Source organism: Tachyglossus aculeatus, chromosome 9 (genome assembly GCF_015852505.1).
Source record: "Tachyglossus aculeatus isolate mTacAcu1 chromosome 9, mTacAcu1.pri, whole genome shotgun sequence".
Classification (NCBI taxonomy): domain Eukaryota; kingdom Metazoa; phylum Chordata; class Mammalia; order Monotremata; family Tachyglossidae; genus Tachyglossus; species Tachyglossus aculeatus.
The window spans coordinates 28,112,097-28,134,147 of NC_052074.1; the positions used below are offsets into that span (position 1 = coordinate 28,112,097).

General features: G+C 40.8%; 1 protein-coding gene across 3 annotated transcripts in view; it reads right to left on the bottom strand.

The window, feature by feature from the left end:
* RCAN2 (regulator of calcineurin 2) overlaps positions 1-22,051 on the bottom strand; it is a 161,402-nt gene that overhangs the window by 22,391 nt on the left and 116,960 nt on the right. For all 3 annotated transcript variants that reach the window (XM_038751418.1, XM_038751419.1, XM_038751420.1), the window contains 2 exons: positions 2,150-2,323; positions 1,013-1,184 (listed from right to left, as the gene is read on the bottom strand). In XM_038751418.1, coding sequence (XP_038607346.1) covers positions 1,013-1,184; positions 2,150-2,323 — 346 coding nt within the window. The remainder of the gene's footprint in view (positions 1-1,012; positions 1,185-2,149; positions 2,324-22,051) is intronic.

A 22,051-nucleotide genomic window follows, 5' to 3' on the forward strand; every position in this document is an offset into this window, starting at 1 on the left:
CACACTGATTCAGCATCCTTCTTAGACCTTTGCTAGATGCAGCAGCACAAAGTACCATAAATCTAGGGCAGATCTGACAAATGCAAACCATGACTCATCCTGATGCTTGAATTCAGATTCAGCATTTTCACCTCTACATCCCTTCTCCTTTTATACTTAAAGCAATAAATCCATTAGAAATAGAGAAACAGCGTATTCTAGTGGTTAGAGCTTGGGCGTGGGAATCCAAGGGACCTGGGTTTTAATGCCGGCTCTGCTACTTCTCTGCTTTGTGACCTTGGGGAAGTCACTTCACTTCTCTGTTCCCTCATCTGTAAAATGAGTCAAGCTTTTATCTCCCCCAGTGCTTAGTTCAGTGGCTGGCACATAGTAAGCTCTTAACAAATACCATTAAAAAAAATAGGGTAGGGACTATAAAACCTTGTTAGGAGCCTGGGGTAAGGAATAAAAATGCAGCTACAGTCAGTCAATGGTATTTATTGACCGCATACTGTGTGCAGAGCACTGTAATAATAATAATAACAATAATAATAAGTTTGGTATTTGTTAAGCGCTTACTATGTGCCAAGCACTGTTCTAAGTGCTGGGGGAGATACAAGGTAATCAGGCTGTCCCACATGGGGCTCACAGTCTTAATCCCCATTTTCCAGATGAGGTAACTGAGGCAGAGAGAAGTTAAATGACTTGCCCAAAGTCACACAGGAGCTAAGTGGTGGAGCCAGAATTAGAACCCATGACCTCTGACTCCCAAGCCTGTGCTCTTTCCACTGAGCCACGCTGCTTCTCTACTTTAGCACTCAGGAGAGGATGACAGAATAACATAATGGGCACTTCCCTACCCACGATGAGTTGTGGTGTTTCATCCTCTGTGTCATGGGGTCCATTTCCCTCAGTTTTACGGGGTGCTGAAAGCAGTAACCTGATTATTCATTCAGTCATATTTATCGAGTGCTTACTGTGTGCAAAGTACCATACTAAGCGCTTGGGGAAGAAAAGGGGTCGCGGAGCCTACCTGGGCCTAGTTTGGCCACAGCATAGAGGAGGTCGTAGTTGATAACTGGAGTGGCATCATCGATGGGCTGCCAGCCTACCGGGGGAGACGCTGGAGGTGAGATGAGGAACTGTTTCGCGGGCTGCGGAGGAGCCAAGTGAAGTTTGTCTCCATCGGAGTCAGACGTCTGAACCTTTCGGAGCAGAAGCACAGACACGGGGCTCATTTCAGTTCAGGATATTTACTGTAGTTTACAGCTGGAATGTGTCCTCTGGTCCAAAGCTGATGAATCTGGTGGTCCTTGGGCTACCAAGCAATCGATCATATTTGTTGAGTGCTTACTATGTACAGAACACTGTACTATGCGTTTGGGAGAAGTAGTGAGGCTTAGTGGATAGGGCCGGGCGTCAGAAGGACCTGGGTTCTAGTCCCCGCTCTGCCACATGTCTGCTGTGTGACCTTGGGCAATTCGCTTCACTTCTCTGGGCCTTAGTTACCTCATCTGTAAAATGGGGATGAAGACTGCGAGCCCCAAGTGGGACAGAGACTGTGTCCAACCTGATTAACTTGTATCTACCCCAGCGCTTAGAACAGTGATTGGCACATAGTAAGTGCTTAACAAGTACCATAACTGTTGTTATTGTACAATCAAGAAGTGAACATATCAGGAGACTAGCCTCTAGTGGCCTGAGCCCTGGATTTCCTGGGCTCCCCTGAAATGCCTCTCCCTCTAGAATGTAAGCTTCTTGTGGGCAGGCAATGTGTCTACTTACTCTATTCTCCCTAGTGCTCAATACAATGCTCTGCACACAGTAAGGGCTCAATAAATACTCTTTGATTGATTGACTGATCTTACTGCTGGCATTCCTGAAGGTAGCAAGATAGGGTGTGGCGGGGGGTACTCATAGGGGAAGACCCCCACCCCCAGCCCCCGCTTTCAGGTACCACTGCTGTACAGATATAGCATACTGGCAATCACAGAATTGTAATCAGTGAATTTTGCACTTTATTCTTGACCCTGTCACAATGGAAAAAACATACTGACCTTTTCTCAGTGAATCACAAACCTTTTAAAATAATGAAGAGCTCTGGGAAGACTAAATCATGATAATGGAATTAAGCAAATATCCTTCAAATTCAAAAAAGAAACATAGTTACCTGGGCAAAGTAGAGCTTTAACTTTTTCCCTCTGAACTGTGTTTCATGAAGCTCTATTCTGGCTCGAGCTGCAGATTTAGGATTACTGAAGTTTATTCGCACACGTCTAAAGCTCTTGAATAGCTGAAATGTCACACAATCATCATAGGTTCGGAACAGTCCCTCAAATTTCTCCTGAAAGAAGAAACAGGGAACTCTTTTAGTCTTTGAACTTCTGTGATGCCATATACAACAATACAATTTAAGCATTTGATTATTTCCATATTAATAATTCATCCTTTCCTAAAGTATTCAACCAGTTGCAAATTCTGTTTCAAAAAATCACATAGTCCAACAGGGAGTAAAGTTGTAACAGGATTTTAATTGACATTTTAAAAAAGACCATTTATTTAACCTGTACTGCAGGCATTAGGCTACAACAGAGAGAAGCAGCATGGTCTAGTAAGAGAAGCAGCGTCGTCTAGTGGAAAGAGCACAGGCCTGGGAGTCAGAGGACCTGGGTTCTAATTCTGCCTCTGACACGTCTGCTGTGTGTCACAACTTCTCTGTGCCTCAGTTACCTCATCTGTAAACTGGGGATTAAGACTGTGAGCCCTGTGTGGGACAGGGACAACGTTCAACCTGATTATCTTGTACCTCTACCCAGTGCTGAGTACAGTGTCTGTTGTATAGTAAGCGCTTAACAACTACCATAAAAAAAGGAAGACATTCCTAGCTCAAGAAGTTGCTGAAGGATGACCTTCAAAAATAAAACTTGGCTGCCATTTTAATAAACCAATTGTGACAGATGAAGATGGAGACAAGGAGTTTGGGGGAAACAATCAGTGGTGTTTGTATCAACTGCACAACTGCACTGTGTGCACAGCACTGCACTAAGCACTTGGGAGAGTGCAATACTATGTAATTGGTAGACAAGATCCCTGCAACAGGAGCTTATAGTCTTAGTGGATAAGAGCAGGAGTATAACTATCTTTAGCAGGGTGAGAGATAGAGAAATAATAAGTGTTTTGTTAAAAGGTGAGCTGAAAGAATGCATTGATTAAACTAGAATGAGGGTTAGTGGGTCTGCTTTCACAATGACCTAAACTATACTGTCACATTTACTGAATGGATAGACCAATAGGCCAGAAGCCTATAGAAGTATCAAGGAGAAGCAGCATGGCCTAGTGTCTAGACTATTAGTCTGGGAGTCAGAAGGACCTGAGTTCTAATCCCGAATCCACTACTTATCTGCTGTGTTTCCTTGGGCAAGTCACCTTGCTTCTCTGTGCCTCAGATACCTTATCTGTGAAATAGGGATTAAGAACATGAGACCCATGTGGGACATGGACTGTGTCCAATCTGGTCACCTTATAACTACCCCAGCACTTAGAACAGTGTCTGGTACATAATAAGCACTTGAGAGAGAGAGAGAGAGAGAGAGAGAGAGAGAGAGAGAGAGAGAGAGAGAGAGAGAGAGAGAGAGAGAGAGAGAGAGAGAGAGAGAGAGAGAGAGAGAGATCTATGTCTTGGAAAATGTAGTCCATTCTGTCTAGCAAATTTGAAAAGTCTTGGAAATTAGTGTGTCTGCAAGCCTTTGCACCCTGTGGGAACTGAGACTGAAGAATGACTTTTAATTTCCTGGTAAACCACTCTCACTTTACAATGCGGTCTTTGAGGAATTTGTGAGTTCATTAGATTTACCAAGCAACTTTTCCATGCTTAATAGAGCTATTCAGCTGGTAACTCAGACTAACGGAAAACACTCCAAAAATGACATATTCTGAATATTTAAAAACAAATCAGAAAAGTCAGGAAATCTTCAACAACTCTGATATAAATCCTAGCCTCTCTGAATTACCATTTATTAATAGGAACTCATTTTGTTTTTCAAAATAGACCAGTAATCATATTTAGTGGGTGTAGAGCACTTGAGAGAATACAACAGTTAGTAGACACATTCCCTGCTCACATAGAGCATAGAGTTTAGTAAAATAAATTATAGATGGAAATAAATTATGGATGGAAAGAGCAAAATTAAAAATAAATTGCGAAAGGAGAGTAATCTCAATTTTCGGCACCTTACCATAATGTTAAAAAAATGCATTGCCACATTCCAATCCCAAGATATTTATATAATGCTAATTTCCATAGAAACTAGACACTTAGATTTGTATCTAACAGACCTCAAATACTTTGAGAACGATTTAAGTTGTGCCCATGTTTATGGGCCAGGGTGGTTCAATAGAGGAAACATTCTACTCCTTGAAACATTTCACTGGAACTTTCCTTTCAAAACATCTGAAACACATAAATAGTCTCTTGAGTCACTCTCAATCAAGTTCACACTTTAACAGCTTAGTTAAGGTCTTGAGATCTGTCTCTGACATTCATCCCTTTGGGAAGGCCTGCACTGATCTGAGTGAGAAGATGTTTTCAGCGTCATTGACAATGACTAAGTTTTCCATTAAAGGATCAGCCCCTTGTTATGTTTTAAGGTCCTTCCCAACATTTTCTTCTCTAGGCACATTTCTGAACTTTAATCATGGCTCATAGTTAGATTTGAATAATGTTTCAATAGTAATAAGATCAAAATGAACATTCAATATCTTCAAAACATAAAAATATTCCTAGTTAGTACTCAAACAATGAAAAATCTGAGTTTGAGAGAAGGGGGAAAGGGAAGGAAGGGAGAGAGGGGGATCAGAAGGGAAAAGAGGGAGAGAGGGATAGGTGAGATGAGAAAGGAAGAACAGGAAAGAAGAGAAGGGAGTCGGGGAGAAAGGAAAGGGGAGAGAAGGGAAGGAGGGTGAGAAAGGGAAAAAGGGAGAGAGAGGAAAGATAGAGAGGGAAAGAGGGAGAACATGGAAAGAGGGAGAAAGGGAAGGAGAGAGATAATGGAAAGAGGGAAAGAGAAGAGAGAGCCAGGGAAAGACGGAGAAGAGGAAAAGGGGAAAGAGATAGAGAGCACATCAGACAAATGAGTCAGGGAAGAAATAAGGAAGAAAAGGGTAGGGGGAGGACGAGACATGGAACAAGAAAAAGCCCCGTGTTTACCTCACAACACACCCATTTGTGACATAACAAATATTGCAACTCACTGATGTAAAATAATTCCCATGTGAGACTGCATGATTCCTATGCCTACATTTAAGGAAGTACCATATTGAGCAATATAATTTCTACAGTGTAGATGTCCTAGCATATAGTCAGAGGTAGCCAAAGTCAAAGCAGTCTGCCCTGAAAGAGTTTGGAGCATTTTCAATAGCAAAAAAGGAACAAACCCTTTAGAGCAGCTTGAAATTTCAGAACGTTTTCCTCTGCCAGCCTCAAGTCTGTTTTTCCTAGGTGAGGCACCAGTTAGGCTTATTTGCATCCAGTACACTGCTTTAACCAGGTATTGAGACAAATGGACAAATCTTCCCATTTAGGGGGATTTAGTCCTGTAGATCAAAGAGCCCAACTGTATAGTTAAGTGACCCAAATGAGTGACCAAGTGGAATGCAAGAAGTAATCCCCAAGGGAAATATCTCTCAGGGCACACTTCATTCATGGCCTTAACTCTTCTCTTCCTCCTCTTCATTTGGGACAGCTCATTTTCACTTTTCACAATTCAAATAGACTACTTAGACTGTGAGCCCCAAGTAGGACAGGGACTTTGTTCAGCCTGATTGAACTTGTATCTATCCCAGCGCTTAGAACAGTACTTCATACATAGTAAGTGCTTCACAAGTACCATATCAATACAATAATAATAATGATAAAAAGAAGAATATTGAACTTCAATCCCAGATGTTCCAAATTCTTTTGAAGGTAAACAGTACTTCCCAACCTAACAATTCATTTGAGTCTATGAGAAAACCTGATATTTTTTTTCCAATGGTACCGGAAAATTGAACACAGCAAGTGTGAAAATATGTTGATAGTTGTCTCTTTAACATCAAATTGAACATGTAAAAATGTGGGAAATCAATGGGATCTGAAGTAAAGGCACTAAGAACCAAATCTCAAATCTGGGGTTTTCCTATCCCTTTAAAAAGCATTTGCCACACAGTAATTAATAATTATGGTAGTTTTTAAGCACTTACTATGTACCAAGCACTGTTCTAAGTGCTGGGGTTCCTGTCCCACATGGGGCTCCCAGTTTTAATCCCCATCTTCCAGATGAGGTAACTGAGGCCCAGAGAAGTTAAGTGACTTGCCCAAGGTCACACAGCAGACATGTGGTGGAGCCAGGGTTAGAACCCAAATCCCGGGCCTGTGCTCTACTCACTAAACCATGCTACTTCTCCAAGCAGCACGACAGGGGATACTGGGAACAAGAAAGCAGAGAGAAGAAAGGGGGATTCAGCTATATCCCAATACTCCTAAAAATAATAGAGGTAATTGTTAAGCATTTACTATGTGCCAAACACTGTTTAAAGCACTCGTATGGATATGAGTTAATCTGTTAGCTGGGAAGCAGCGTGGTCTAATGGATAGAGCACAGGCTTGGGAGTCAGAAGGACCTGGTTCCAACCCTGGCTCCATTCATTCATTCATTCATTCATTCAACCGTATTTATTGAGCACTTACTGTGTGCAGAGCACTGTACTAAGCGCTTGGGAAGTACATGTCGGCAACATATAGAGATGGTCCCTACCCAACAACGGGCTCACAGTCTAGAAGGGGGCTACAAACAAAACAAAACATGTGGACAGGTGTCAAGTTATCAGAACAAATAGAATTAAAGCTAGATGCATATCATTAACAAAATTAATAGAATAGTAAATATGTGCAAGTAAAATAGAGTAATAAATCTGTACAAACATATATACAGGTGCTTTGGGGAGGGGAAGGGGGTAGGATGGGGGATGGGGAGGAGGAGAGGCAAAAGGGGGCTCAGTCTGGGAAGGCCTCCTGGAGGAGGTGAGCTCTCAGTAGGGCTTTGAAGGGAGGAAGAGAGCTAGCTTGGTGGATGTGTGGAGGGAGGGCATTCCAGGCCAGGGGGAGGATGTGAGCCGGGGGTCAATGGCAGGACAGGTGAGAACGAGGTACAGTGAGGAGGTTAGTGGCAGAGGAGCAGAGGGTGTGGGCTGGGCCACCACTTGTGATTTAAGGCAAGTCATTTAACTTCTCTGTGCCTCAGTCACCTCATCTGGAAAATGGAGATTAAGACTGTGAGTCCCATATGAGACATGGACTGTGTCTAATCTGATTAGCTTGTATTTACCACCGTGCTTAGTACTGTGCCCGGAATATAGTAAGCACTTAACATTGCCCATAACAAAAAAAGTCAGGCATGACTTCGAAACAGATGAATTTTTTGCTGTGATGATTAAGTCACCAAGCTGGTGATTTACACCTATTAGCTGCTTGCTGCAAACCTACTGATGTTCCTTTCAGTCCTGGGCCAAGTTAAAATTACTCCCAGAAGGCAGTCATAACCAAACTAGTTTGGCTAACGGTTTTTCAGATGAGCAGACTGGGCATCAAACAAATGCTGCAAACACTTTCAGCTCAGGGGTAGGATTGAGAATTGAAATCCAAATTCCTAGAGGCCCAATCCTCCGATTTACCCAGGAGTTCTCCTCCTCTAGCCTGTAAGCTCATTATGGGCAGGGAACCTGTCTTCCAACTGTGTTTTATTGTACTCTCCCAAGCGCTTAGTACAGCACTCTGCATATAGAAAGCACTCAATAAATACCACTGATGATGAGTAAATCCTCCTTCTTTTTACAGTTGTTGCCAGCTACAGCACTGAACACATTCCATGGCATTTGAGAATACGTCAAAGATGAAAGCCTACTTACTCCTGGAGGAAACCAGCCCTCGCTCTTCTAAAAAAGAGATGTAAATTGTGGCTATATTTTTTTCTATGCTCAATCACCGGGTGTGAAATGGAATTGACAATTCTCCGGACCATATTAAATCATTCCGGTGGTGGTGCTGGGGGAACAATTTATTTAATCTTGAAGGAGTCTTTGGTTTCCAGATGAGTGGAGCCTGCAAGTGCGTCATTTTGTGAGGTAAACGGGGATGTGATCTGGGTGAAAACAGAAAAGGCGACAAAACGGCACTTTCTGACTCTGACATTCTTTGCCGTTCCTGGAAATCGGAATGCGTGTTTCATTAAGTTCTTGAACAGATACTAACGGACCCCAGAGCTGAATTGTTTATTGGAAATGAAGCAAAATGCATTGCAGCTTGATCAGATTCTGCCTAGGGGACAAAGAAGAAATGCAGTTTGGTTCGGGTAAACGGGAATGATTTAGGATAGTGAGAAAAAGAAAAAGAAAAATTCACTTCATTTGACTCCTTCAAAATTGTCCTGTTTTCAAGATGAAAGTGGTTCCATTCTTGTCAGCACCATCATTTCCAACCAAATTGGGCCCTAATTTTCCATTTTGTCATTTATACTGACTTGGTCCTTCAAAGGGTAAATTTTTCGTTGGCATAAAATGTTCTATAGGAGGCGGGATACCATTTCAAGAGTACCAGGGAACTATTTAGAAATGATCTCTTCCTAAACACATAATAGATTCCTGGGGCTCATGACGAGTTACTTTTTTTTTACTAGAGTGAGCACTTTTTTTCTCACAGAGCTGTTTATCAACACAGGACCATCATAATTTAATGGGTTTGATTTTTCAGTAAAATGTGTAATTTTAACACAGTAGGGTTGCATAGAATAACTGTAGTAACACACAAATCACTAATCCGTTCAAATGTATGGCAAGGGTTGCCTCAGGAACCTGATTTTACATACTTTTCAATCAGTCAATCAATCAATCAATAGTGCTTATTGTGCTGACTTTGTTCAAAACACTGTACTAGGCACTAGAAAAAAATACAACTGAATTAGGAGACCTGATCCCTGCTTTCATGGATCTTACACACTAACAGGGGAGAGGCACTAAAATAAACTGCAGATAGGAGGAAACAATAGAGTATAAAAATACGTACATAAGTAGAAACAGTGTGGCCTAGTGGACAGAGCACGGGCCTAGGATTCAGAATGACCTGGATTCTAATCCCAGCTCCACCACATGCCTGCAACGTGACTTTGGGCAAATCACTTCACTTCGCTGCACCTCAGCTACCTAAACTGTAAATTAGGGATTAAGAGTCTAAGCCCCTTATGGGACAAGGACTGTCTCCTCCTGATTAACTTCCATCTACCCCAGCACTTAGAACAGTGTTTGGTACAGAGTAAACACTTTACAAGGACCTAATTATGAGGATGGAAGTCACGAGGGAGGATACAAATGTTTAAAAGGTGCAGACATGCCATAGTGGCAATTTGGGATGCAAATAGGGATGGAGAATAAGAGCTGAATCAATACAGAATCACACTCAATCTGTGCTAAATTCTCCATATGAAAGACTTATTCCCTTTAAATATATTCATGAAATCATAGAATGAGAAGAATGGAAGACATCTTCTATTCCATTGGGAAGCAGTATGACTCAATGGAAAGAGCACAGGCCTTGGAGTCAGAGGATTTGGGTTGTAATCTGGACTCTGCCAGTTGCCTAATGGATGACCTTGGGCTAGTCACTTAACTTCTCTGTGTCTCAATTTCCTTATCTGCAAATGGGGATTAGTTACCTGTTCTCTCTCCCCCTTGGATTGTGAGCACCATGTGGGACAAGGACTGTGATCTGAATATCTTGTATCTACCCCAGCACTGGGGCTCACAGTATGAACTGAACAAATATTATTATTATTATCATTATTATTAGTAACATTGTTATTGTTATCTCAAAAGATCAAACCCAGGGAGAATCTTCTGCTTTAGGATCCAGCTGCTAGAGGACTGGAAATGGTAGCAATTACGTATTCAGACAGCATCAAAATTTGTGGCTAAGATGGAAGTAGCAACTGCACATGACTACAGGATGCAGAAGCAGCATTATCTAGTGGAAACAGCACAAGCCTGGGAGTCAGAGGGCCTGGGTTCTTATCCTGGCTCTGCTACCTTTCTGCTGTGAGACCTTGGACAAGTCACTTCCCTGCAGCTCATCTGTAAAATGGGGATTAAGACTGTGATCCCTCTGTGGGAAAGGGGCTGTGTATAACCTGATCACCTTGTATCTACTCCAGTGGTAAATACAGTGCCTGGCACATGGTAAGTGCTTAACAAATACCATAAAATGAAAGCTTTCAAAAATACAGAAATTACAGAGGACTTTTTATGGCAATCCTGGCTAGATGAACTGTTCAGCACCTCTGATTCTGGCCTTCTTCTGAAGTACTTACATATTCCTCTTGAAGGACCTAATTATCAGGCTGGAAGTGAGTATACAAATGCTTAAAAGGCGCAGACATGCTGTAGTGGCAATTTGGGATGCATATAGGGATGGAGAATAAGAGCCAAACTAAACTTCATCATTCAAACTAAACTAAACTTCATCATTCCAATCGACAACATTTATTGTGACAAAACACTTTTTTAAGCTCTTGAGAACCTACAATAGAAGTAAAAGACATGCTCCTACCCTTGTTAAGTTTATAGCCTCCAGGGCTGCCATGATGTAATCTATTTTTCCACCTTTCAGTTGTGCAAGAGTTATTTTTCTGCAGAAGCACAACAGAATGAATGGAATTATTTTACTCTTTTAATGGGGAAGTTATAAACTACTGAGTGACTAGTGTGAATGAAACAATGTTGAAGTAACTGTGTAGACTGTACACTCCCAGAGGGGAGGGAACACATCTTTTACTTTAATTGTACTCTTCTCCGAGAAGCAGAGTGGCCTAGTAGATTGAACACAGGCCTAGGAGTCAGAAGGACCTTGGTTCTAATTCTGGCTCCACCACTTCTCTGCTGTGTCACCTTGGGCAAGTTACTTCACTTTCTCTGTGCCTCAGTTACTTCATCTGTAATCAGGATTAAGACTGTGAGCCATGTGGGACAGGGACTGTGTCCAACCTGATTTGCTTCTATCTATCCCAGCACTTAGTACAGTGTCTGTCATATAGTAAGCACTTAACAAATACCATAAAAACAAAGCAAAAACAAAAACCTAGTACAGTTCCTCTGCACACAGCAGAAGCTCAATAAATGCTGCTGATGCATATATCCATTTACACATGTACAATGATGACTTGGAAAATGAGCAAAGTAATGAAAAAGAAAACTAAATTCATTCTAGAACTCTAGGCATTTCATGATGAAGACTTCCCCAGTAAATCTTAAACACACCAACACAATTGCAGAAGAGGGTCACTTGAGTTTCCGGTTTGTCAACTCAAAGCTAAGACCAATGATGCTTAGCATCTAATGTTATGTTACACTTATTTCCAATTTATTATGCATTTAAACAGTCCATTTCCCTTTCCTACAAACACTAAAAAAATCATTTGATCTGAATGCACGAGGCATGCAAGAACCCTAAATCTTTTAAAATCAAACCTTTAAATGTTGACATTATCTTTGCTCTGGGCTTTTGGTCATAAAATTTACCCAAGGTTTCCACTCTAGCATAAAACAACACAATTAATCGAACTGTTTCAAAGCCAGGCTTAGCGTGAACTCAACTCTGAAAAGCAAACACAAGTTCTCCCTGAGAACACAGTAAATTTGTTAAGAAGCGATGAAATATGAAAATACCAAAATAAAGGAGTTTACCCTTCCCTGCAGGGTAATCTTTCAAAAAAGAAGATTCTGTTAGTTCACTGGAGCCACCTGAGAACAATAATGCCTATAGCCAAGAGGCAACAGGGTTAAGCAAAAGATAGTGATTTGATAGGCAATTTCTTCCACTTTCATCCCAGGTGTAAGCAAAACATAAACTGGTCATATAGGACTGCTTAAAAAGATGTATAAACAAGAGGAAGATACACAGGAACTGGGAGGTGATTTCATTACAGGACTCAGGGGCCCGTTGAAATTTGGGCTCCAATTCTGGACACTGTAATGTCACAAAATATTCAAAGAGCTTGGAGATTGCCCTGAAGACTGTTCTGATGTTACAGGAAATAGGATGTCTGTTGAAAAGATGATGGAATGGGAATTTTTTAGCTCACAAAAGAGATGGCTGAGAGGAATCAATTGATGCAGCATGGTCTAGTGGATAGAGCCCAGACTCGGGAGTCAGAAGGATCTGGGCTCTAATGCCGACTCTGCTGTGTGACCTAGGGCAAGTCACTTCACTTTTCTGAGCCTCAGTTACCTCATCTGTAAAATGGGGATTAAGACTGTGAGCCCCACATGGGACTCCCAGACTGAGCCCCCTTTTTCCTCTCCTCCTCCCCATCTCCTTCTCCTCCCCACAGCTCCTGTATATATGTTTGTACAGATTTATTACTCTATTTATTTTACTTGTACATATTTACTATTCTATTTATTTTGTTAATGATGTGCACCTAGCTTTATTTTTATTTATTCTGGTGACTTGACACTTGTCCACATGTTTTGTTTTGTTATCTGTCTCCCCCTTCTAGACCGTGAGCCTGTTGTTAGGGACGAACCATCTGTATATGTTGCCAACTTGTACTTCCCAAGCACTTAGTACACTGCTCTGCACACAGTAAGTGCTCAATAAATGACTGAATGAATGAATGAGTGACAGGGACTGTGCCCAACCTGATTTGCTTGAATCCACCCCAGCGCTTAGTATAGTGCCTGATAAACAGTAAGTGCTTAATGAATACCTCAATTATTATGATCACTGTAGCATACTGTGAAGGGCCTGTAGAGGTTTTTACATGCAGGACTGATTTCTGGTCAAAGGGACTGTAGAGAAGCAGTGTGGCTCAGTGGAAAGAGCATGGGCTTGGGAGTCTGAGGTCATGGGTTCTAATCCCAGCTCTGCCAATTGTCAGCTGTGTGACTTTGGACAAGTCACTTAACTTCTCTGTGCCTCAGTTACCTCATTTGTAAAATGGGGATGAAGACTGTGAGCCCCACGTGGGACAACCTGATCACCTTGTACCCTCCCCAGTGCTTAGAACAGTGCTTTGCACATAGTAAGTGCTTAACAAATGCCATCATTATTATCATTATTAGTATAGTGCCTATTCTGTGCCACAGCAACATTAACTGGCAGCTGGCTGCCTTGGGAACCGCTACACCCTCTTCTGCACACAACTGTCAGTTATTTTTCTGGATCCCTGCTGGGACTACTTCCTCATGAATACACTGATGGTCCTTTGAACAGAAATCTTCATTACTGATGACACAAAAATAGTAATGGTATTTATTAAGCATTTACTATGCACAAGCTGGCAGAAGCACAACTCCACTCTCAATCAATCAACAGTATTTTTTGAGTGCTTACTATGTTCAGAGCACTGTACTTAAGCACCTGGGAGACTACATTGCAACATTCCCTGCCCATAACAAGCATACAATCTAGAGGGGAGGCAGAGATCAATATAAATCATTTATATTTGATTTAAAGATATGTACACAAGTGCTATGGGGTTGGGGTGAATATCAAATGTTCAAAAGGGACATACCCAAGTGCATAGTTGACAGAGAAGAGAGAGCAAACTGGGGAAAAAAGAGAACTTAATACACTAGATTTTAAACGCCTTGAAGGCAAGGATCACAACTAGCAATTCTACCGAATTGTACTCTCCCTAGTGCTCATTACAGTTCTTGAACACAGTAAGTGCTTACCTGGAATTGCGACCTTTAGGTATTTGATAATTGCCACACCCTCAACCCCACAGCACTTATGTATAAATGATATATTATATATTATGATTTACTCATTTATATTAATGTCTGTCTACCCCTCTTGACTGTAAGCTCGTTGAGGGTGGGGAATGTGTCTTCTAATTCTACTGTATTCTCCTAACTGCTTAGTACAGTCCTCTGTACATAAGAGCTCAACAAATACCATTGATTGGTTGCTTAATTAAATAAATACCATTGATTGATTGATTGGTACTGGGGCCTACACCCTCTCTAAATCAAGACAAAACTCTTGACTTTTGGCTTTAAGGCACTAGATCAGCTCTTTTTCTCCTCTACTTTATCCTTCCTCCTCTTCCACTAGAATGTACAGCACACACTTAGCTCCTTTCAAGCTAATCTTCAGAGAAGCAGCGTGGCTCAGTGGAAAGGGCACGGACTTTGGAGTCAGAGGTCATGGGTTCAAATCCCGGCTCCACCACTTGTCAGCTGTGTGACTTTGGGCAAGTTACTTCACTTCTCTGGGCCTCAGTTACCTCATCTGTAAAATGAGGATGAAGACTGTGAGCCCCATGTGGGACACCCTGATCACCTTGTAACCTCCCCAGCGCTTAGAACAGTGCTTTGCACATAGTAAGTGCTTAATACATGAAATCATTATTATTATTATTCCTCTATCACTCTGCCTCATTCTTATCCCTTTCACTTTTTAACCCTTGCTCATGGCTTAGTGGAAAGAGCATGAGCAGTGGAGTCAGAGGTCATGGGTTCAAATCCCAGCTCCGCCAATTGTCAGCTGTGTGACTTTGGGCAAGTCACAACTTCTCTGTGCTTCAGTTACCTCATCTGTAAAATGGGGATTAAGGCTGTGAGCCCCCGGGGGACAACCTGATCACCTTGTAACCTCCCCAGTGCTTAGAACAGTGCTTTGCACATAGTAAGTGTTTAATAAATGCCATCATCATTATTATTATTATGCCCTCTCTCCTGTCTGGAATTCCTCCTTACCCCCCTCTCCATGTTCATTAAAAAGTTATTGTAGTAGCACCAGAACTGAACTTAGAGTAGGCAGCATGGTGTAGTGGAAGAGTGATGGTCTGGAAGCTAGAGATTCTGAGTTTAAGTGCGAGCTCTGTCATCACTTAACATCTCTGTATCTAAGTTTTGTCATCTCTAAAATGGGGATAAGAAAACCTGCCTATCTACCCACCACACAGGGTTATTATAAAGGCAAAAATGACATAAGTAATTTGAAAACGCTTTGGAAATACAAGTGCTATACAAAAGCCACGGTATTATTGTTAACAAGCAACTACTTAGAGTTAAAGCCATTATCATGGAAAGTCAATTATGTTGCAAAGTGCCTTTGTGATGAATGGAGGTTGCAGAATCACTTTTCTATATGGAAACAGAAGAGGAGAGATACACACCAGATAGTCAAGCAAAACACACCAAGAACATGTATTGAAATCGAGGAGAGGAACATTCTTGCAGACAACTGGCAAACAGGTTATTACCACCACCTGGCATGCCATTACTGAAAATGTGATAGTTTGAAGTCAATGTATGAAGCAATGCTATACTGTACTCTACCAAGTGCTTATTACAGTGCTTTGCACATCTTAAGTGCTCAATAAATACGATTGAATAAATTGAATGAATAAGCGATATAAACGGAAGTCGAATTAGTGATGTAGACTATTGACATGTCTTTGGCATTCTTGTGTAAGGAACATATGTACAGTGCTGTGTACTATGTAAGGTACTGTGTTACTGTGTACAGTGCTCTGCATACAGTAAATGCTCAATAAATACTATTGATTGATTAACATGATAGAGAATGCAGGACACAGACTCATGCATTTAGTATTGCCCGGGAATAGAGAGTGCTACCATTAGAATCAATCAATTAATCGTATTTACTGAGCACTTACTGAGTGCTCGGCACTATACTAAGTGCTCGGGCAAGTACAGCACAACAATATAACAGACACATTCCCTGCCCACAATGAGCTTACAAAATTCAACTTCATTCCCAAAGAACTGCTTCAAGTGATAGTAATGGGGATTAGAAGAATATTTCCCTCAAATGTCACGCTGTTTTATAACCTGGAAATCTCAGTAGATCCATCAATTCTTTTATTTCCCCACAAACAAAATACTAAAACATCAGCAGTATCACTGAATACTTACTATGCTCAGAGAGCACGGTAATAAGTCCTTGGGAGAGTACAGTACATGAGCCCTGGTCTCAAGAAACTAATAATCTTGTGGGGAGATTGTTTTTCCTTTTTTACAGTTTAAACATATGACCATTCTCCCTGGGTTCTCAATAAATAGTGTCTAAGGATCACAATTTTAATATTTAAATTTTGGGGCCTTCCAGATTCGTACCTAATTTGTTTGAGTAATCCTAAATCTTCCCCTAGGTTTCTATGGCCTTCCACCAAACAAACCCCAGTGTTTGGGGCTCCAGTAGAGCATATTCAAAGATAGCAACATCATGGGGATGTAGCACAGACTTGGGAGTTAGCAGAACCTGGATTCTAATCCTGGCTCTGCCTCGTGTCTGCTGTGTGACCTTGGGCAAGTCACTTAACTTCTCTGGGCCTCAGCTACCTCATCTGTAAAATGGGGATTAAGATTATGATCCCCATGTGGGACAAGGACTGTGCCCTACCAGATAAGCTTAGAACAGTGCTTGATACACAGTAAATGCTTAACAAATACCGTCATTATTATTAGGTCTCCTTTGAGACCAGACTTCAAGACTATATGCTTCCAACAAGACCTCAGTGTTCAAGATCAGGACTGAAAGGGCCAAAATTCTGAGCCCAATTAGACAGACCTCAAAACAGGAGAAACAGTGTGTTCTAGTGGAAAAGAGGACAGTACTCGGGGGTGAGGAGACTCAGATTTTAGCTCCAGCTCTGCCACTTGCCTGCTGTGTAACTCTGGGCAATCCGCTTAACCTATCTACACCTATTTCCTCATCTGTGAAATGGGTATTAAATACCTGTCTTTTCTCTCCCTTAGATCCTGATTCTCAGGTGGGGCAGAAAATGTGCCTGAGTTGACCGCATTGTATCCACCCCGGAACTTTGCACAGAGTAAGCGTTTAACAAATATCACAATTATTATTAATGGGTTTAACTAACCCAGTAGCACTACAAAGATGCCCACCATACCCAAGCCCTATCCCACCTGTTCTCTTCTCAAAAACCCTGCCCTCTCTCTGTCCCAAAGACAAAACCGACCTGGATGACCTATTATGTGAAGAAAAAATGTAATAAAAGTAACAAAGCCTTTTCAACACCATCTTTAAGATTGCCATTTTCCTGGTGTATTTAGTATCTGTCTCTCCTGCTAGACTGTAAACTTTTATGTCTCAAAAGTTGCACTTCATTTTCTGTTTTTGCTTTTCTCATTTTAGTTCTGTAAATAATTTCTACCTCTTATAATTCTCTTTTGTAAAATGGCCTAGTTTCCACTTTTTGTGGCATTTTCATTTGTGTTTCAGGTCTTTATGTGATGTTTTATTTGGCTCATTTGGCTTCCCTTTACTCTTTTTAAATTTTATTTTTTGCAGAGGGATGTTTTTTCCAAGTATCTTTAGCACAGCGTTGTTGAAGAGTAACCACCACCATCATTTCCCAATTACTTTGGTGCTTAAACTTCCTTCCTGTGGGATTTTTTCCTATTTCCCAAAGATAAATTAAATTACCTTCCTTAAAAATAATTTAATTGGGTGAATTTCCTCGTTTCTTTCTTCAATATCTTCAATGACATCAGTTTATAATTACTCACCCTGGGGTTTTTCCTTCCTCCTTTACATGTCAACTAATGCCTTCTTTTCTTTAAGGATCAGATACAATGGGGTAGATCCCTTAATTGATTCTTCTTTCTTCAGGACTACAACCCTGTCCCTAATATCCAGTGAGAATTTCTTCTTAGAGACAGCTTCTAAACATGTTCCTAACTATGGCTAGGTTTAACCTTTTGACTTCTGAATCAAGTTACTCAGGCCTTCTCCTGGTTTAGAGGAATACAGCAATGACCACCATGAGAGCACCTTCTTTGTTCTTCTCTCTTAATTTAATCAGTTTGGATTCAACCTGCTGGATTCCCTTGAATTTCAGGATTTAGACTGTGTCTTGATAGAGAAGGGGCGATAATGAGTCAAGATTTTCCTTCCACACATACAACCCCTATGGGATGTTATAGGGTTGAAAACATGGACTAATCTTTCTGGCTCTTTAAAATTAGTGGGATTGATACTGCTAGGAAGAAAGATGTACATCTTTTTGGAGTTGTGTTAATGGATTTAATTCTTGGGAATCCCATTTAGTATACAAGAAGGACCTAAATAGCCTGAAAAGATGAACAAGTTTAGAGAAATAAACACTGTATTCCTTTTGAACAACTACATTGGGCTCCTGTACCCATCAATCTGGTGACATGCATCCCCATTTTAAAGTTGTTCTATTTAACTTATTCTTTACAGCAACTAGAGTAGACGTGTATTGTTGAACTTAAATAGAATTGAACTCTACTGGTGGGATGGGAAAACTGAGAATAGGGAAAATTATTGGTTTATCGTCTTGGGCCTAACAACAGAACTCTGAATATAATTTCAACACATCAAAGAAATTTAACTTTCTAACCCAGGTACTATTTCTCTGTCTAAACCCCTAAGGCATATGTAAAATGGTATCAGTCAGCCACCATTTTAACCCTGTTCTTGTAACACCGCACTTCGATTGTTCATCATTGAGTTAAATCCTCACACTTTGTGGTTTCGGAAGGGAGAACAATTATCCTTTCAGAGATGCAAAGATAAGACAGCCCTCTCCTTTTCCAGAGTCTCTGCAGGAAGCAAGCTTCCACCTATTGTGAAAGGAGACCCACTGCCTGAATAGGACTCTCTGTGAGACAAAATGTAGCAACCTACCAAATGGCAACTGACAAGCTTCAAAGATAAACACAAAAATCAAGGGATAATAATAATAATAATTGTTGCATTTGTTAAGTGCTTACTATGTGCCAGGCATTGTACTAAACGCTGGGGCAGATACAAGCAAATCAAGTTGGACAAACTACCTGTCCCAAATGGGGCTCATAGTCTCAATCCCCATTTTTCAGATGAGGTAGCTGATGCACAGAAAATTCAAGTGACTTGTCTAATAATAAATAATAATAATAGTATTTTTAAGGGCTTACTATGTGCCAGGCACTGTACTAAGCATGGTGGTGGATACAAGCAAATCAGGTTGGACACAGTCCCTGTCCCACATGGGGCTCCCAGTTTTCATCCCTACTGTACAGATGAAGTAACTGAGGCACAGGGAAGTGAAGTGACTTGAAGAGACATGACCTTTGGACTCCCAGGCCACGCTTTATCCACTACACCATATAGTCCCTGAATGTTTCTCTCACCTCACATGAGCTTCAAAATACTGAACATAATTAAAGTCTGTTGTGCTACAAATGTGTTGCAACTATCTAAGGAAGGAAACAGATAACATTCAACTCCAATTAGAAAAAGAAGTTGCAATTGCTTACAGCCTGGAGGTTGTTAACCAAAAATACGTGAGACATAGGCAGACAGAGTTGGTGATAATAGGCTATTCAAATTCAACATAAAAATGGGAAAACATTCCAGCAAGATCAGGGTAAAAGGATTTAAGAAATTGAATTTGGGGAATGAAATAAATGCAGGGAAGTATAGCTAGTCTCCTTAAAAAGAATTCTAGAAATAAGATTGGATGTGTTAGCCTCTCTGAGCACTTAGATTAGTTTGATAAAGTATCACCAACCCTTCCAGATCCCCTCCCCACCTAACTTTCCTATCACAATTGGCAACATAACAATTTCTTAGGGGTGTACCTTGGCATTATCCTTAACTTCTCACTCTCTTCCAATGCTCACATTTGGTTTCTCCCTAAATCCTGTCAGTTATTTCTCTGTATTTCCAGTATCTTCCCCTTCTCCATCCAAACAACCATCACTCAGTTCCAGTCATAATAATGATGATAATAATAATAATAACAATAATAATAGTAGTATTAGTTAACCACTTTCTGTGTGCTAAGCATCATACTGATAGTGCAGTTCCTTGGAGAGAATAACATAATTTCTTATACTCAATTTTGTAAGTGCCGTGTAACCCCATATTTCTTTAAATACCACCTGATATATCACTTTTTCCAAGACGTTCTTTGGTAAATAAAAATTATTTTAATTATCCCAAGTACTGAGTATATTTCTAAATCCCAAATTTCTCTACAATTCCCTATAGCAATACAATTTACTTTCCCAGATTTAATTTATATTATTACAAGAACTCACGGTTGCAATATTTTTCTAGTGCGCAATCTGAGTGTTACTTCTGACAACTTGGATCTAGTTCTAGTTGAAGCTCTACTTCAGTTCCATAATGTATTAGTTTTATACTCCAATATGAACTGTTGCAATTCATTATTCTCTTCATCAACTCAAGAGGTCTCTGCTTAACCCCTCGTTCCCTTCTGTGTCATCTTTGCACTTGGACCCGTGACCTTTGGGCATTTGATATGGGCCCTGCCCTCAACCCCACAGCACTTGTGTACAAATCTTTAAATTCTATAATAGAAATAATTTATATTAACTTGTGTCTCTCCCTCTAGACTCTAAGTTTGTCATTAGCAGGGAACATTTCTGCTAACTCTTTCCTATTGTACTCTCTCAGACAGTACAGTGCTCCACACATAGTAAATGTTCTTCTAAACACTACTGATGATGACTTATCCTATTTCCTCTCCTAAGTCACTTGTACCTGCAGCCAATGAGCATTTAATTTTCACCCCACCCTCACAGCACTTATGTATGTACATATCCTTATTCTCTGCCATTTCCCCTATATCTAATTTTAATGTCTGTCTCCTCAGGACTATAAACTCCTTATCAGCAGGAATCATGTCTACCCACTCTATTGTACTGTACTCCCAAGTGCTTACTACAATGTACTGTACAGTAAGTGCTCAATAAATACCACTGATTGATGAATCCAACTTCTTTCTAGCTTTTCTAAGTTGCTCAAGTGTTCCACTGTGATTTTAAATGGATAGTTTAGGCCTTTATTTTTTGGTTCCTGTAATCCTTCTGCTATTACAAATGAAGGCAAAAGACTACATCCATTGCAGTAGTTGCAGATGTTTCCAACCACAAGACACCTCTGTGGTTGATAGTTTCCATCTCACTTTTCAATGAATATAATTTCCATTCTCATTCTACCGTCATATTTTCTTACTTGATGTACTTCAACCAAAATCTTTGGTCACCCTCTGCCATGTAACTTTGTCTATTATTGTACCTTGTCATATATATCTATTATGAATTGCTTTCTCCTTCTCGACATACTTGAATGCTTTTATGTAAACGCTGCCCCAGAAGCCCAGACTTTGACACCATCCTTGATTCCTCCCTATCTTTTAGCTCTCATGTTCCATCAACTGTTCAATCTTGCAGATTCTTCATAATATTTCCTGGATCATTTCCTTCCTCTCCACCCAAGCAGCTACTAAAGTGGTGTAAGTTTTTATCATATCACATTAGTGCTACTACATCAGCCTCCTCATTCTTCTTCTTGCCTCCAGCCTCTTCCTTCAATCCATTCTAAATGCTTCTGCACAGATCATCTTCTTGGAGCATTTCTCAGCCCATATCTGTACACAGGTTGGAGTAAAAAATTAATACATAATGGAACTGGAGAAGCAGCGTGGCTTAGTGGATAGAGTATGCGCCTGGAAACCAGAAGGTTCTGGGTTCTAATCCCAGCTCCACCACTTGTCTGTTTTGTGGCCTTGGGCAAGTCACTTCACTTCTCAGTGCCTCACTTCCCTCATCTGTAAAATGGGGATTAAGACTGTGAGCCCCATGTGGGACAAGGTCCGTGTCCAACCTGATTACATTGTATCTACCCCATTGCTTAGAAATAGTGCCTGGCACATAGTAAGTGCTTAACAAATACCATAGGGAAAAAAATGCAACTGGATTAGAGCTTTGGCTAGATCCAGGTGGTCAGAAGTAATAGTCAAAACAAAAACAATTGGTTACCCATTTCCCTCTGCACCAAGCAGAAACTCCTTACAATTGTCAGCTGTGTGACTTTGGGCAAGTCAGTTAACTTCTCTGTGCCTCGGTTACCTCATCTGTAAAATGGGGATGAAGACTGTGAGGCCCCCGTGGGACAACCTGATCACTTTGTAACCTCCCCAGCACTTAGAACAGTGCTTTGCACATAGTAAGTGCTTAATAA